Source organism: Serinus canaria, chromosome 7 (assembly GCF_022539315.1).
Source record: "Serinus canaria isolate serCan28SL12 chromosome 7, serCan2020, whole genome shotgun sequence".
NCBI lineage: Eukaryota > Metazoa > Chordata > Aves > Passeriformes > Fringillidae > Serinus > Serinus canaria.
This window is the reverse complement of record NC_066321.1, coordinates 21,420,733-21,437,050: the sequence shown is the minus strand read 5'-3', so window position 1 is coordinate 21,437,050 and position 16,318 is coordinate 21,420,733. Positions and strand designations below refer to the sequence as shown.

Below are 16,318 nucleotides of genomic sequence, written 5' to 3'. Positions count from 1 at the left end.
GGCTTTCCCATGCAGAAATGGGAAAAAAGTCTTCCTTTGTCCACTTTGATACTGTTATTTTATCTATGGGAACATTGCCAGTCTTTTGTGCAAGTATCCAAGCAAAAGATCCAGGAATCCTCTTCCCTTTTGCCAGCATTAGTCTTTGGTCAAACCCAATCACCTTTCTGAGTTTCAACAGATCTTGAGGTTTTGCATGTGGTGAGATCTGTTGCAAAGAGATTTATAATGATGCAATTTTTTGACCATGAGATACAGTGAAGACTGAGAGGGCTAAATGAGCTGATTCTGGCCCTAGATGCTGTAAGAGGGCACAGACATGTGAGGGGAGCTGGGAGTTAGGAGAGTGGCTGCTGGCCAGTCCTGGGCTGCTCAGAGCTTCTGCATGGGAAATACAGCACCTCTGCAGTTCAAAAGGGAAGAGGTGCTCCTCTTGAGACTTTATTTCTTTTCAAATTTTACCTCGCAGTTTTTTCTGTCAAAAACAGATTTTTTACTAAATCAGTCACATCAGGAAAAGAAATGGGAATGAATGAATGAATGAATGAATGAATGAAAGGAAAAACAGCCTCTTTTTTTGCAGCAATTTTGCAAAGGGCAGGGCAGAAGACAAGGACACTTCTTTCAAAAGAGGATCTTGGATTCATGCCGTGACCATCCCTGACCCTTCCTGTAAGAGGAAGTTTCCCTGTTCTCCCCTGCTCTGCCCTCTTGGGGTTTCTCCCCTTCTGTACCAACTCTGCCTGAGCCCATGGATCTGTCTTTTTAAAGACAAAACGGAGAAAGGGTCGGGAGCATGGGGCAGCCCCTCCACGCACCCACCTCCGCCCGAGCCCAGGGGAGTTGGCAGAGCAGATCGCTGCCCTGCCTTGGGGGAGCGGTGCTCTCCGCTAACTCCCAGCTGCACCCACCCGCTGCCTCGGCCCGGTCCGACACCGAGCAGCGGCGCTCCGGGCCGGCGGTTTTCCCTGAATCCTCATAAATAAAAGTGTACATAAAGTTGCGACAGAAAAAGAGTGGAACAGCACAGAAGCGGTCCCGCGTGAAGGCACACCCGGTGCCCCGCCGGCCGCAGCTTCAAGCCCAGCCCGACGTCCCCGCGGGCGCCTCCGTGAGAGCGGCGGAGCCTCAGGCGGGGCCGCCCGGGACAGCCGCGGCCAGAGCCTCCCGCTCCCGCTTCTTCTGCTTCATGCGGCGGTTCTGGAACCAGACCTTCACCTGGGCGTCGCGGAGGCGCAGCGAGCGGGCCACCTCGAGGCGGCGGGCCCGCGACAGGTACCGGCTGAAGTGAAACTCCTTCTCCAGCTCCGTGAGCTGCCGGGTGCTGAAGCTGGTGCGTGCGGAGCAGGCGGGAGCTTCCCCCCCGCACGGCACCGCACCGCCTGCAACGCCGAAAAACACCGCGCTTCAGCGGGGGCAAAGGCATGGGGTGGAGGCAGGAGAAGGGCAGAGGGGAGCCGGGATGGGAGCAGCCCCCGCCCGCTCCCCGCCGCCCCACTCACTTCTCCCGGGCGGGCTCCGCTTCGCTCGCATCCACTCGAAGGTGCGGGGCGCCGCCGGGGCCGCCGCGGGAGCCGGGCAGCCGGGCGCGGGGACGGCCCCGGGGCAGGGCGAGAGGTGCCGGAGCTCTCCGCCGCCCGCGCCGAGGCAGGGGCAGGGGCAGGGGCGCTGGGGGTCGGGCGGCGGCGAGCGGCCGCTCCCGGGAAGGATGGACGTAGCGTAGCCCGGCGGTCCGGTTCCCCGGGACGGCCGGCCGCCGGGGCCCAGCGCCGCCGGGACAGCGGCCGCGTATCCCAGCGCCTGCGGGGGGGACGCGGCGCTGGCCGTGGTGCCCAGAGCCAGGAAGGCGTCGTCCCCTCGCTGGGGGTACGGGACCTGTGGGGCACCGCGGCACAGCCCCGGCGGAAAGGCGAGAGCAAAGTACCCCAGGTCCATGACCCTCGGGGCAGCACCGCGCCCCGCCGGGGCAATATTACCCTAATATAGGCCCTGGAGCGCGGCGGCACGTCCCGCCCCGCGGCCAATGGGAGCCCGGAGGGGCGAGCCCGAGCCGGGGTCCCGGGCGCTGCCAGCTGCCCTGCCCGGGGCTGGCGCGGGGCTGCAGGTGGGCAGTCCGGCCGCGCCGCACCGGGACTCCCTTGGGACAGGCCGTCCCCCTGGGCTCGACGGAGTCGCCGCACCCTTGGGACGTTTGCCGGGAGTTTCGAAGGTGAGCGAGCTGGTGCTTTCCCGCTATCCAGGCGCCGGTCCCGGTACAGGTCTGTGCTCTCCCTTGCCCTGCAGCCGGCCAGACTCCTGAGGGCTCCCACGGGAGCCCACGCGGGCACACCCAGGTCTCCCCACCCGGAGGCTGGGGCGAGGGGCGGGGTGCTACTGCACCTCATGACACTTAATGGTCTCGTTCCATCAGATAAGTGCTCTGCAGCCTCTCAAAAATGAATCTCCTCACGGTTAACAGGCTCACACCGTTAATGGACTTTTATTTTTCCCTTGGCGATTCGGCATTGTTTACCGAGTGTTTACAGCTGGCAGAGAGCACCAAGTTGCTCTACCCTGCCAAATAGTCCAACTCTCTCTTGGTTTTCAATCCCCCAGAATGGCAGGAAACAGCAACAAGGTGAAGGAGGTGAAATCTGGACTCCTGACGTGATCATCTTTCCCTAAACGTCTCCAAGTGACACTTGACCATCCAATCTGAGCCACACTGATATTTGATTTGGGTAATGATCGGTTTCATCCAATGCCTCAGCTGATAACCATGTGTCAGTGCAGTTCAGAAGAGCAGAAGGCTGTGCTGGGCAGAGTACACCTGGGATTTGGTGACTTGGCACTGGGCATACAAGGAACACAAAGAAGGGCTACATCAAGCTGCTTTGAATTAGACTTGCAAGTTTCTAATTCTTAGTAGGTGGATGTGAAGTCAACTGGGAAATGCAAGGGTTGTACTTTATTAAAAAATACATTTTATTTCTAAATAAAAGCATGAAATTTATATACCTTCATCCATCATCCAGTGCCTTCCACTCAACAGCTCAAGGAGCTCTACAAGCTCTTGGCAAAAGTGCCATTTGCTGTGGTCAGGAAGAGGCCACAAATTTTGCAAGGACCAAGCACGATGCCAACCTTATGAAGGCAACCGGACTCCCCAGAGAAGAAAACATTCCACTGGATCCCCTTGGATTTCAGAGGGCCAGTCTGGTGACAGGAAAAGGATATAATGGGGAGACATAATCAGACCGTTTCACTGACTCAGTATCAACTCTTTCCCATGGAGATTTGTGCTCTGCAGCTCAGCTCCACCATTACACCCAGCTGATGAATTCAGAGCAGGTGTGTTGGGGTTTTCCTGCAGGGGCCCTGAGAGGACACATTGCTAGGACAGGCATGCACATCCTGCAAAGGTATGGGAGTGTTTCCCTGCACAGGGACTCTGATCAGTGACATGGCCTCCTACCAGCCCCACTTTCTCCCCAAATAATATTGTTCATCTACTATAAACCAACTATTGCAGAGCAAAGGCTGTCTTTGTACAGATTATGTCTTAATGGTGCTTGAACTTTGAGTCTACAGACACTGCAGTCACTGAAATCTCAGAGTCCTGACACTCAGTGTTCTCCTGGCACAGACGTGTTCACTCTGAGGGGCTGTGCTGCCCTTATACTCTAATAATGGAGTATCATCTAAATTTCTGTTTTCAGGGGGCATGAGTATAAATTAGAAGGACAGTTTAAATCAAACACACTTTGTCAGGAAACATACATTTTGAGGGAGGGGTTAAATTCTGGATGATGCAAACTTTATCAGCACTCCCATGGCAATCAGAGCAGTTTGGAAAATGTTATCTTCTGTAAAATCAGAAGCCTGGGAACACCAGGTTTTCTCTTTAACAGAGAATGGCTGTCCATGCAGCAGAGCACCTGTGCTCTTCAGTCTCCCCTGCTGTAAAAATTCCTGCCTGCAGTGAAGGAAAGAAAATTGGCTTCAGAACAGGGCTGCTGCTTTACTTGGGTCTTGTGTTTGCAGAATGCAACTGGTTTAATTACACCTAAGACTGTTCTAAATGCTAGAAAAGCTGTCTGTGTTCACACCAACATACGATCTTTCCATTTACCCAGCTGGATGCTGTTATGAGTTTCCTGTTCATTACCTGTTTGTTTTGGCAGGACTGTTCAAGGGTGACAAAAGCAGAAATCAGTGGCTAAACACAGGCAAAACATCTCTTGTTGATGCTCTGGCTTTAGAGGGAGGGCTTTTTCTACATGCAGGAATTTCAGTGTTCAGACTTTAAAAGTTAACTTCCAGTGATAGAGAATAGAGTGACTGAAGATGTTTTTTTTTTCACAAGGAGTCTAATGGGAAAGATGAAGGACTCGTTGGAAGCCAAAAGAAGGAAGAAGAAAAGTGGGGGGAAAAAAAGAATGAGAAGAACATGATGCTGTCAGAAACAATTTGAGAATGGCTGGGAGGTAAATGAACACACAGGATAGTCTATCCCTTCTTCTGTAAAGATTTGCTCTGAAGAGTGAATCCACGCTGGCCCCTTGCCATGTAAAGCCCTGTTTCCTGTCCCAAGGCTGTGAATTTGGTGGCACAGAAATATTACACATAGTGATAACCCAGAGGCTTCAAGGTAAGCTGTGCTGCTGGGTGCAAAATAGATGTCAATGAGTTTACAGCCAAGATTTCTGTCTTCTCTTACCTTTCTTGCTCCCAAAGATCCTAAAATGTTTCTTAGAGGAAAGATTGAGGCTGTGTACCTCACTCAGCATGGGATTGCCTACTGTTCCCAAAACTTCAGCTGTTGCAAGAACAACTGCACATCAGCAAATAAAAAATAAGTGTTCAAATCCTACACTCATGAGTCTTTTTACCCAGAAGATGTCCATCCTGTCTGGTACAAATTCCTTGCTGTTTTCACTCTGCCTTGTGCTTATTGTCATTGCAGCTGAGCCTTTCTTTAATTCATCCCAGAACATTCAGAAAGCTTCAGGACCCTGGGCTCCAAAAGGAGACACAAAGACTCACCTCTGCTCCTGAGCAGCATCTGCAGAGGCTTAGGGATGTGCAGGCACAGGTACCTCACTGAGTTCCATTTTGTAGCTTAGCCTAAGTGACCAAAGGGGTTCAGTCCTGCCCTGTTACTCCATGGCTCTCAGGCTCTGGGACTGTGTTCTGCTTCTGCTTGATGGGGCTTCTGCTCGGGTCCCAGCTGGCTCAGGTCCAAGCAGGAGTAGGAGGACCCACTGTCGAGTGCAAAGTGCTCTTTGTGTGATTGATGACCCTTAATAGAGCCAGCCCTCTCACTCCCCTGGCAGCCCCACTCCAGGCAAGCACCACGGGGTACCCACTGCTGCCTCTCACGTGGGAACAGAGAGACATTGCCCATTCAGGGATTAATTTGCCATTCAATCCCTGGAAAATGGTTGCAGCCAACAGAGCTCTGGTCCAGCTTATCTTGCACCTTTTAAAGGCAGAGGTATCTTGTTCATCAATGTATAACATCACGTGACACCCAGCCAACCACCACAGCCCTATCTGCCCTGGCAGCACCAGCCCCTTTGTGCTGCCCACCCAGCTCCATCTTGTGTTCCCAGGCAGGTCTGCAGTGGGGTGCTGGACACCTGGGCCTGCCCACCATGCAGCACACTGTGCCTTTGCCAGGCTGCCATTGTGTGTGGTCGCTGGGAATGCACAGCAGGCTGGCATGTAGAAGGATGACATCACAACCTGCAGCTCCTTTCCTCTCTCCTCAGCTGACAGCTATCAGCAAGGCACCCTCCCAGTGGTAAACCAGCAGCCCCATCCCCTTTACCCTGTTTTTTTTCCCCTGGTGAAGTAGTCCTTTCTATGCCTGGACGTCCCTGCAGGCTGTTTCAAAGTGCTTCCCATGAGGCTGGAGGGGTGCAGACACCCCAGTGGTAGATCCTGCCTTCAGACTTTTGGCCATGGAGTCCAAAAGACCCAGCTGGCCCTCAAGAAAGTCAGGGGACTTCTAGTTGATACTGGTGGGCTCCCTCTTTCTTAGCCAGCCTCCTCCCTGCATGCCCTTGCCTCCTGGAGTGTGCAGCCAGCTGCAGCCTCTTCATCTTTGGACAAGGTTGCCTGCAGCCCCAGATGACCCTGGTGTGGTCTCTAGTGGAAGCCACGGAGGTGCCCCTGAGTCCTTCCCTGGCCTGCCCATGGAGCAGGGCTGGGAGCCTGCAGTGTCTGCTCAGGAACTGCTGCTAATGGAGCAGGACACATTTGGCTTTGTTCTTCCAGCCAAACACAAGTAGCACCTACAAATTGTGGCGTCCCTGGAAGCCCCTGGCTGTCTAGGGTCCCCTGCCCTGGTGCTGCTAACCAGGCCATGCACAGTGGGACACTGATGGGCCCCCCCTCAGAAAGAAACAGGATGCAAAGGGGTGGCTCAGCCCTGCACTGACTACATGGAGATAGCACAAAGCCTCAGCTCCTTTTTGCACTGGGGAAACGAATGGAATGCCATTAAATGGTGGGTTACTGTAAAGGCCAAACCAGAAAGTGGAGACCCAGACCCCACTGATCTGAACAAAATAATTTGCTTGGCCTCACTGAAGCTCTGTGCACCCCTGACATCTCTCAACCAGTGCTGTCAGCAGCTGCCTATCCCAAATAGTGCAACATCACTGCCAGCATTTAGAGGGCCTGGCTCACTGACCCGTTTATGGGTCTGGAGCAGATGGAGGGAGCAGGTAAGGAGAGGAAGGAGTGCTGTGCCTCCTATTTGTATAGAAAGGCAAAGGTAAGATCAGCCCAGGCCTGGCCTTGGCTGACTAGTTGTGTTTTAAATAGGTGACTGGAGTTCATCACATCAGATGCTGTTGCAAAGGAGCTGAGCTCCTGTTGAGTGTAGAAGGGGGTTGTTTATAATTTATGGGCTTTAAATGATGGGCCAAGAAAAAGTCTGGCTTGTGCCAAAGTGTATCTCTCCTCTAAATTGCTGATGCTTGTACAAACATTGTAAAAATGCCAGCAATCTTGCTAAAGTTACATTACTTCTAATAATTAGGTTATCATCATGGAAGTCTATTGCATTACAAAGAAGACACCTCTGCCAGAGTCACGGGGAAGAAAGTGAGTTTATTTACAAGAAGATTCTCCCTCACACAAGCTCTTCCTCCTCCCCCCCTGGAAACCATGGCTGCTGGCCCCGTCTTTCTGCAACATGAAAGTAATTCAGGGCAGTGGGCCTCAGTAACACCGTGGTTGTGGTCAGGGCTCCTCTGAATTCCCTTCCTTCCCCAGATCTCTAAACAGCCTTTTCCTTCTTACCGGATTTAATGAAGGACTAATAGTGTAAGTCGGGGCAGACACTGACTTACAGCCTACAGAGCACAAAGCAAAAGGGAGGAGGACACTCGGTGTCCTGCAGAAATGGTGGTGCCTTGCTGTTTCACAGACAGAAGCAGGTGATGCAAAAATATATTGTGTTTCAAGAACACACAAAAAACCTAAGTGGAGAATTTTGTTTGTGGACACACTGATTGTGGAAAGTTTTGGAAAGACAAACATATTTATATATTTATGGCATATTACAGAAGTATAAATCACAAGTGGTGTCTAGCATTACTTTTTGTGTTGTTTGTATGTTTTATTTACTCCTGGGTGGTGCTTCTAGGAAACAATTTGTGTGAAAACTTCCATAGAATACAATTTTAGGGCTTAAAAGGGTTAAAATATGTCTCCAAACAAAGAAGTTTATTCTGTTCTGGTTTGTTTACAGATCTGTAACACATATATCCAAATTTGCTTGGTTAAAAGTGGAATTTGACAAAAGATACACTTTTCACTGTAGCACAGCATTGTTGAAATCTCACAGAGGGGAAAACAAAACCCTAAGTAATATTTTGAATCATTAGTGTTCAGCTGAACAAAAATAGCAAATGGCAAGGAAGAAAGCAGGGATGGGAAAGAAAAGAAGAATAAATAAAACTTGTCTGTATTGACCAGGATGAGAGGTGGCAAAATATTTCTCACAAATAGGAATGCCAGGTCTGTCATTAGAGGATGGAGTAGGAGCTGCAGTGTTTGTCAAACTGGAAAGCGATGCATCAGACGCTTTGGTGGGGAATAGAGAAGTTTGGATTAATATTTAACTCGACACTTTTAGAAAGAGACAAGAATAGTCTTCTCAGAGCGATATGTAGTGTCAGGAAGAGACTTTAATCACAGCGTTTACAAAAAAAGTATCTCTGTAAATCCAGCGAGTTCAATACAGCCGTGTAACTAGAGAGGAGGAAACACGAGGGTTCAGGGCATCGTTCCCTTTATTTTTCCTATTTTTTTATCTTCTTGTTACTTTAATTTTTTCTTCCCCGTGTTAACTGTCCTGTTTGTGGCAGGGAGAAGTGGCGGTGCCCCCCTGCCGCGGTCAGGCCTGGTGGGACTGTCCTTGCCGGGCACCGGGAGAGCGCGGCGGCACCGCCCAGCCACTGCCCGCACCCCGTCTCAGCGTCTCCCTTCGGCTGTGTGTATCTGATTGTCAATTTTCTTTCAAAGTTTATATTTATGAAAAAAAAAAAAAAAACGCAAGAGGAAAAGCTCGGCCTTCCAAAGATGTCTAAAAATTGATTTATGGTTAGTATAAAGACAACAGTATAAAAATAACAAAGGAGGTGGCAGCTGCTGCGCGGATTGCTATGGAGACCCTAATGAAATTAGCACTATCAGAGGATTTCTAATTTTTTTTGCCTTCTAAGCTTCTAATTTCTTTTCTATTTTGGATAGCCAGAGTGTAATTTAAAAAAAAAGAAAAAAAAAAAAGAAAAGAAAACAGCCCACCGAAATAATATGCGCGATACATACCCAGCCAATAAATAAACGTTAACCTCACCGAGGTTTTTATATGCAGGATTTGATCTGAAACAAGATGGCCAAGAGCCCCTCTTTGTAGATCGCCTCCTCAAAGCGGCTGCTCTTCCATCTAAAGGTGGCTTCACGCGGCCGAGCCAGCTGCCAGCCAAGCCACGGAGGCTCTCGAGTGGGGCCAGCCGATTAGAAATAAATACTTTAAAAATACTTTCAATATTTTTTTAAGTGTAACGGCTCTTTGTGTGATGCCACAGTTTGTTTTACTCTATTAATGATTTACGACTTGCTGTCTTAATTAATCCTTACATAAACTACAAACACCAGCCACTGTTACAACTGTTCAAGACTACTCTCTCAACTACCTCAGACCGATTATACTAAATAGGTGAAATGTAAGTCACCACGGACCTGAATCCCTCTCCCGAAGTATTGGTGAAGAAACTCTACAAATACCCACATAAATACATTAAGACGAGGATAAATAATCAGTGATACAAAAAATGTCTCGCTTAAAATAATAAATACATATCATTTAGTCCAATGCGATCCTTACGTTACGGAAGAACTCATAAATTAACTTCTCTGAAATAAGCTTACGCGCGGGCGAGTTCCGACGGCTCACGACTGGTCTAAAACACCTCAGCATGACGCGCTGCTAACACTACAGCATCTCTAAGACTTACCTTCAAGTACATCATTACCAGCTTATCAGTCCCTCGGTTGGCAGTATATTGCACTGTCATGCTTAAAACAGCTCTAAGAGAAAGGCTCCTGCTCACGGACCTACTCGGGGCTGCGGAGGAAAGAAGGGAGCTGCTAAGGGAGACAAATCCACTAATACTGTTGGCACTCGAGAGCACAGTAACACTGTCCCGTCAGAAAAGTGAGGTAATGGAGAGGGGAGCGGGACCCGCTGGCCGCCGCCCCGCTACAGATGCGTGAGCTTGGGCGCCTCCTGCATCCGTCCCTGAGAGGTGTGGTGAGAGGAAAGGTCCGTGTAGGTAGGGTGGGGGTCGCAAGGTCCGTGGTGGTGGCCGCCGGGGATCTGGGCGGCGCAGCTGTAGTCCACGCTGGCGGAGGAGGGGTGCTGCAGGTGCCCCAGGTTGAACATGGGGCCCGAGGCCGGCATGGAGTCCACGAAGTTGCCCCCCACGTAGACGGGGCTGCCCTGCAGGCTGGGGTTGGCGAAGCCGCCGCCGCCGCTCTGCATGGGGTGGGGGTCGTACTCCGCGCCCGCGTAGCGCTTCTGCTGCGGCAGGCAGCTGCTCAGCGGCGCCGTGTAGGCGGCCAGCCCGTACATGCTCTGCTGGGACTTGGCGAAGGAGGTGGGCGAGGGCGCGTCGTAGCTGAGGCTGTTGACGCCGGGGAGCTGGCTGGAGTAGCCGACGTGGTTTGGGCCGCTTAGAGGGGGGCTGCGGTCCGGGGACTGTCCGACGGGGGAGTGCATGATGCCTTTGGCTTTTTGGTCCTTTTTGTACTTCATCCGGCGGTTCTGGAACCAGATCTTGATCTGCCGCTCGGTCAGGTTCAGTAGGTTGGCCATCTCGACGCGGCGCGGCCGGCACAGGTAGCGGTTGAAGTGAAACTCCTTCTCCAGCTCCACCAGCTGCGCGCTGGTGTAGGCTGTTCGCACCCTCTTGGAGGCCGGCCCGGGGGGGCTCTTGTCCTCGCAGCTCTCCCCTGCGGAGAAGAGCCACAAAGAGACATTGGTTCCCCTCACGAAAGACAGCCCCCCCTTCCTCCCGGGGTCCCTCGGAAACCTGCCATACGCTCTCACTCTGTCGGCTCCCGGGGAGGGGGTGCAGAGGGCCCGGGGGCGGCCTCCCACTCCTCCCTGCCCGACATACACACCCTCCCGCAGCTGCCTCCCCCCAGAGACACCGGCGGCCACCCGTCCAGGCGTCCCCGGCACTCCGCCCCCAGCCTGTCCCACGGGCAGCGCCCGCCAGGGCTGGGACCCCTCAGCGGGGTAGGGTGGGGGGACAGGAGGGCGATGGCAGCTAGAGGAGTAAGAGACAAGGCCCGGAGCCAGGGGGCTCAGCCGGAGGGGTTCAGCCCGAGGGACTCAGCCCTGCTCCCCGGGCGAGCAGTGGGTCGGGGCGGGGGTTTTGGGCTACCTGGGGGGGCGCAGGTGCTTTTTTGCTTGGAGTTCTGCCGGGACTCCTTCATCCAAGGAAATATCTGCTTGCTGAGGGTGGCGCTGGCCGAGCCCGAGGAGTTGGGGCCCCCCTTGGCTTTTTTCGGAGGGGGCACACTGGGAGGGGGGTTGGGCGGGGAGGAGGGCGGCAGGGCCGGGGGCTGATGCTCGGCGATCCCAGGGGGCTGACTGCCCCCGGGGCCGCCCCCGCCCGGCCGCATGCAGCTCCCGCTCAGCTCGTTGCCCTTGTGGGCCGGAGCGCGGCCGGGCGCCGAGCCCTGGACGGAGCAGGCGGAGCCGGTGTACTCGCCATCCAGGCCGGCCTGGCCGTAGGGCTGGTGGGCCGCCCCGTAGGGGTAGGCGTCGGCCTTGCTGTAGGTGTAGCCCCCGAAGAGCCCCGCGTTGTCGTAGTAGGCGGCTTTCTGCATCCTCTGCTCTGCGATCGCCGAGGCCCGCGGCCCCCGCTCAAATAACATTGACCGCCGCCCCGCGCCTCACGTCCTCGGCCCGGGCCACTCGCAGCCACCTGGGCAGGGAAACAGCAGGGACACAAAAGAGACTTTTAGAGGGGCAAACGGGCCGGTTCCGGCACCTCCCGCGCCCCGGCACCCTCGGCCTCGGCCTCCCATCCGGAGGAGGGCCGGGAGACATCAAGGAAGGAGCAGGGGACCCAAAGAAGGGCCAGGGGATAAAAGGGGAGGAGCACGGTCACCAGGCAGGAGTCAGGGCAAACCAGGCCACACCAGAGAGAGAGCAGAGTACACCCGGGAAGGACCCGAGGCACTGCAGGGAAAGAGCCACCCGAGAGCGATGGTGCGAGGGGGAACGGAGCACATTGGCGGGACATCCTACAGGCCACCTTTTGAAGCGTTTTGGGGGATGTTTTATTGGCTTTGTTTTGCCTTTGGACCGTTCCCGCTCCAGCTTGGCTGGATTGGACCCCGCGGTTGTAGGCAAGGGCTCTCAGTGAGCAACTGTGCTGGGTGGTGTCCCCAAAGACCCAGTGGCCCATTTCGGCCGAGAGCATCGCGCCCCCCGCCCGGCACGCGTGCGCACGGCCCTGCACGGCTGACATGATGGATGGAGCCCGGGCTGCGGCCGGGCAGAGGCAGAAAAAATCCCGTCCCCTTTGTAAACCCGCCCTTCTTCTTTCCCCGGATTCCTCCAGAGTTAAAGTATAACCGGCGCCATTCACTGCCTTTACTTTGCACTATAAAGGAAGTCGCAGGTCAGCTCCCCTATTTTAATTCCGTGATGAATTAAATTCCCTCACCCAACGTTTCTCGTCCCTTTTATTTGTACCCAGTAGAAAGAACCTGAGAAATTTGAGATAATTTTTAGAGGGTTCTTTTCTTTTTTGGGCCTGCAAACTTGTGGCGCTCCCCTCCCCGCCCCCCGGCTGCCGCATGAGGCTGCTCCCACCGAAAGCGCACTGTCCCCTTAGGGCAGATGTTTTGAGGCAGGGTGCTGTTACCTTTCTCCTTGATGCTCCCAAAACTTCTCTGCGCTTAGTACAAGATGGAAACTGTTCTGCAGTTTTCGTGGGGCTTTTTAATAGTCCCTGCTCTTTTTTTTTTTTTTTTTTTTCCCTGTGGGATAGGGCTTTCTCTGACACTTTTGGTAATTTTGTAAATTAGCACATACTTAACCTGACAATATAAGTCTGTAAATCAACATATCTTGAGACTTCCTTGTCTTTCTGCAGGATTTAAACCTACTAACATAGCAGAGAAAAGTAGCTAGAAATCTTTGAAAGATGTCCGACAATTATAGTTCTCCTGCCTATACCTATGCAATATTAGGAGAGTACTTCTTTCTCTCGCAAGTACCGTTGGTTCCGTCAAGTATCGTTGATCTGTTCTCTAAAATTCATCGAAAACACATCTCTGTAAGTCAAAATAACCTCAGCGAGCGATTCACGGCCGCTCTCGGCGGTTTATCCCATGTCACAGACCGCCGGGATCCTTTTCTTTCCTAAACAAAAGCTTGAGATAATCTGTGTAGCTGACAAAACGGGAACTGTTTCTCTCTCCTGGAAAATTTTTGTTTAAAAAGTCTGCAGCAATGGACGGTGGCTATAGAAATTAATTTTAATACTATGTGATAATCCTGACGAGTCTTGGAAGTATTTTTGTCCAAGTAACTCTGTCTCTCTTTTCCCACTTCTGTCATCTACATTTTCGGGACCGGTCTGGACTGAGGACTTTTGTTAGCACAACACTGCCTTAAGCGTAGGCTTTTATATGCCTTGTGAAATATAGTTCCCAAAAGAATACACAGAATCTTAAGAAAGAATATTGCTGTTAAGCTGTTAAAAGCCTTATTTCTTTTCTGAAATACCAACTGCTTGTGAACTCTGCTTGAACCTAAAAAGGAGGCTATGGGCCATAAATCACATGGACAATGCTCAACTGTTTGGTGGCTCATCTTTAGATCTTAAAAAGAGAGAGAGGGAGAGAAAGAGGGAGAGGGAGACCTATCCAGGGTTTGATTTTCCACGAGTGAAAGGCCCGGGGTGATGTTTTTATAGGTAACACCAAAGCAGGGGCTCAACACTTGGTGGTTTGGCCAGAAAGATCCTACAGGGAGAAAAAAAAAAAAAAAAAAAGAAAAAAAGTGACATCCAAATGGTGAGGCCGAACCGTGGGAGGTGGGTTTGCAGGCACCGAGGGTAGGAAACCGCAAAGTATCCATGTCTGTGTTTCAGATTTCCCTTCTTCCTCTCCAGAAAGGTTAACCTCATCTGAACTGTTAGGCGTCGCACATGATAATGGGACTTTTTGTCCTGCCACTGGTCCCAGTGCTTTTGCGGGATGCCGAGCCTCTCCCGGCTCTGCCTGGAGAGCAGCTGGGAGCCCCAGCGTCCCCCCGCGCGTGTGCGCAGAGCCGGCTGGCCCAGGCTGACATCGGCCCGCCGCTGCCAGCCACTCTCCTCCCGACACTTTCATATTAAGCAGTTCTCTACTAAAACTTCCACTACACTTAATTCTGCTTCGGATCAATATCTAATATGATACCGAATAAATAAGAGGCGGTGAGAGCGGCCAGCGAAGCGGTTATTAAAGCAGCCGGAGCTCTCAGGGTGCATATCAATGCACCTGTCATTGCGGTTGTAGCAAAATTTATGACTGCTAGCGCCGTGGCAGTAAACGCTCCGGCCAGGAATGAAAAGGAAAACACTTCCCAAGCCCCGGCACTTTCAGAAGTGCAAAGCAGCCGGCGCGTAGGAGGGAGCCCGGCAAAAGAATCCCCCTCTCGGCACGTTTCCCGGCCGCCGGCCGGGGCAGCCCTGTATATAAGGAAAGCGCTGGGGCCGCAGCCGGACCCGGCCGCAAGCAGGGCAGCTGGGCACCCACCGCTGGGGCTGCGCCCGAGCCGGGGATGTCTCGTCTTTGAGAGCCCTAGGGAGCGCGAAGGGGCCCTGCGAGAGACACGGAGAGGAGGCCGCCATGGGGCCTCTTAAACAAGCTATGGAGCCCCCCCGGGAGCCACCCGCTCCCCGCGGCTGGGTCCAGGCCTTGGCTGCTCCCCAGCCGGGCTCGACTTCCGCGGAGCAGGGGCAGTTTTCAGCGGGGCTTTCTGCGGACCGTTCTTTAGGTGATGTGCGGGACGCTGCCGGGTGCCGCCGCCGGCGGGTTCGCCCGAGCAGCTCTCCCCGCTCGGCGGGCACGGGCCGGGCTGTGCTCCCTGCGACGGGCCTGTCGCGATAGGGAAAGCGAGAGATGGATGGAAAAGGAAATTTAGAGAACTCACCAAACTTACGTTTTTTCTTGATTTTTGACTTTAACTGTGAGAGTAGGATCTTCAGGTTCCTTTGGATAATCCGTGGGCACGGACCTGCAACAGAAGTGATAACTCTCAGCGGAAACTGCTTTGTTTTGGACTTTCTTCCTTAGGACTTTGTTAATAAATGCACATCTCGTCCGCAGCCTCTCACCGTGTCTTTCCGTCCGCGTCAGATCTTTTACCAGACAAAGGGTAGATGTTTCTCTTCATTTATTAATAGAGCTTTGAGAGAGGCTGGGAGCAAACAAAAGTGCAAAATACTCCCGTTGCGGGTGGGAGCCGGGCAGGGCAGCCTGCGGCAGCCGCTCTGACGGGCCCCGCGAACCCATGCCTGCCTTCCCGAGCAGCCAGTCCAGCCAGCGCACGGGGGGTAAGGGAGCGCCTTTGCGGGGGAGCTGCGGGCACCTTCGAGGGTCGCAAGCGCCTCTCCCTCCGCCCGTACCCACGGCCCGCGAGGAGTTCCGCGGAAACGAAGCTAGTGCGGGTCTCTCTCCATTTCTCCCCCCAGATACCGAATAAGACCGAGAGAAAGATAAGCGAAGAAGTCCCAGCATTGAAAATGCGCTGCAAACATTTGTGTCTCGAAATGAGTATTTTGCCTTTGTCGGTGCAATGTGTCGATTCAGGACTTTAAGAACTTAAGAGTGCTAGAAAATCCCCCACAAAGAAGCCCAGGTCATTATAAAGACGATATCTAGCCACCATAAGCCTTTGAAATGACCTTTGGCTCGTATAGCAATAACTCACCACTTAATGAACAACCAACGGAAGCGCCTCCGATAGCTCACAACACAACAGATCTTACAACTTTCCACCAAGTCTTCTCTCTCCCTAACCAAACTCAGTAGGATGCTACATTCCCCTTCCAAATCACCTTAATTTATGCTGGCAAACTGGAGTTAGGGAAGTGGAGCTTCATGATTACACATGATGCTTGCTCAGGTTCCTGGCCCAGGCCTGTCCCGGTAACGTCTTATATAATGTATTCACGTGGGCGTACGTCAACTTTAAGTGCTTTATTTTTTTAAAAGAGAATCCATTAGAAATAGCACTTTACACAGCGTATGAAGGCAACCTAAAGTGGGTTGCACCTTAGCCCCTGAGCAGAGAGATCATAATATTGCAAACCGAGTCATTGTTAGCCGCTGTTGATTAACACGGTAAGTTTTCATTTTGTGCCTAATTAATTATCGACTTCTCATCCCTTTCCGAAGCAGCTTCTCAGCCTCACAAGCGATAGCCTTCTAGCTCTAGACATGCTTTATTTAGCCAGAGCTTGGCCAAATACCAAGATTTCCACGGCCACAGGAATAACCCCCAAAGTTTGTACTGTGGGGAGAGGAGTCTGAGCACGCTGGGGTTGTGCTCATCTCCCAGTGCTCAGAGAAGACGTTCCCAGAGCTGAACCCAGGGAAATCTTTAGAATTATTCAGGCGTGGGACCAATATAGGTATTATTGAAATTTTAGGTGAAGTTATAAGTGAGTGCTTCCATCGAGCCAAATGAAATGCTGCTTGCAGTAATTGGATTCAGCTGACTAACTTGGCAGGCCAGCAGCTTGGA

General features: G+C 52.6%; 2 protein-coding genes across 2 annotated transcripts; both read right to left on the bottom strand.

Annotated features, from left to right (window-relative positions):
* Window positions 1-1,120: 1,120 nt before the first annotated feature.
* Window positions 1,121-1,962, bottom strand: HOXD1 (homeobox D1). Its single transcript, XM_050976632.1, has 2 exons — window positions 1,503-1,962; window positions 1,121-1,382 (listed from the first exon to the last, which is right to left on the bottom strand). Exons 1-2 carry the CDS (start codon window positions 1,933-1,935, stop codon window positions 1,129-1,131), a joined length of 687 nt encoding a protein of 228 aa, XP_050832589.1. The 5' UTR covers window positions 1,936-1,962; the 3' UTR covers window positions 1,121-1,128.
* A 5,119-nt stretch (window positions 1,963-7,081) lies between these two features.
* On the bottom strand, window positions 7,082-16,031 carry HOXD3 (homeobox D3). Its single transcript, XM_030241814.2, has 4 exons — window positions 15,503-16,031; window positions 14,723-14,806; window positions 10,950-11,495; window positions 7,082-10,512 (listed from the first exon to the last, which is right to left on the bottom strand). Exons 3-4 carry the CDS (start codon window positions 11,443-11,445, stop codon window positions 9,761-9,763), a joined length of 1,248 nt encoding a protein of 415 aa, XP_030097674.1. The 5' UTR covers window positions 11,446-11,495; window positions 14,723-14,806; window positions 15,503-16,031; the 3' UTR covers window positions 7,082-9,760.
* Window positions 16,032-16,318: the final 287 nt, after the last annotated feature.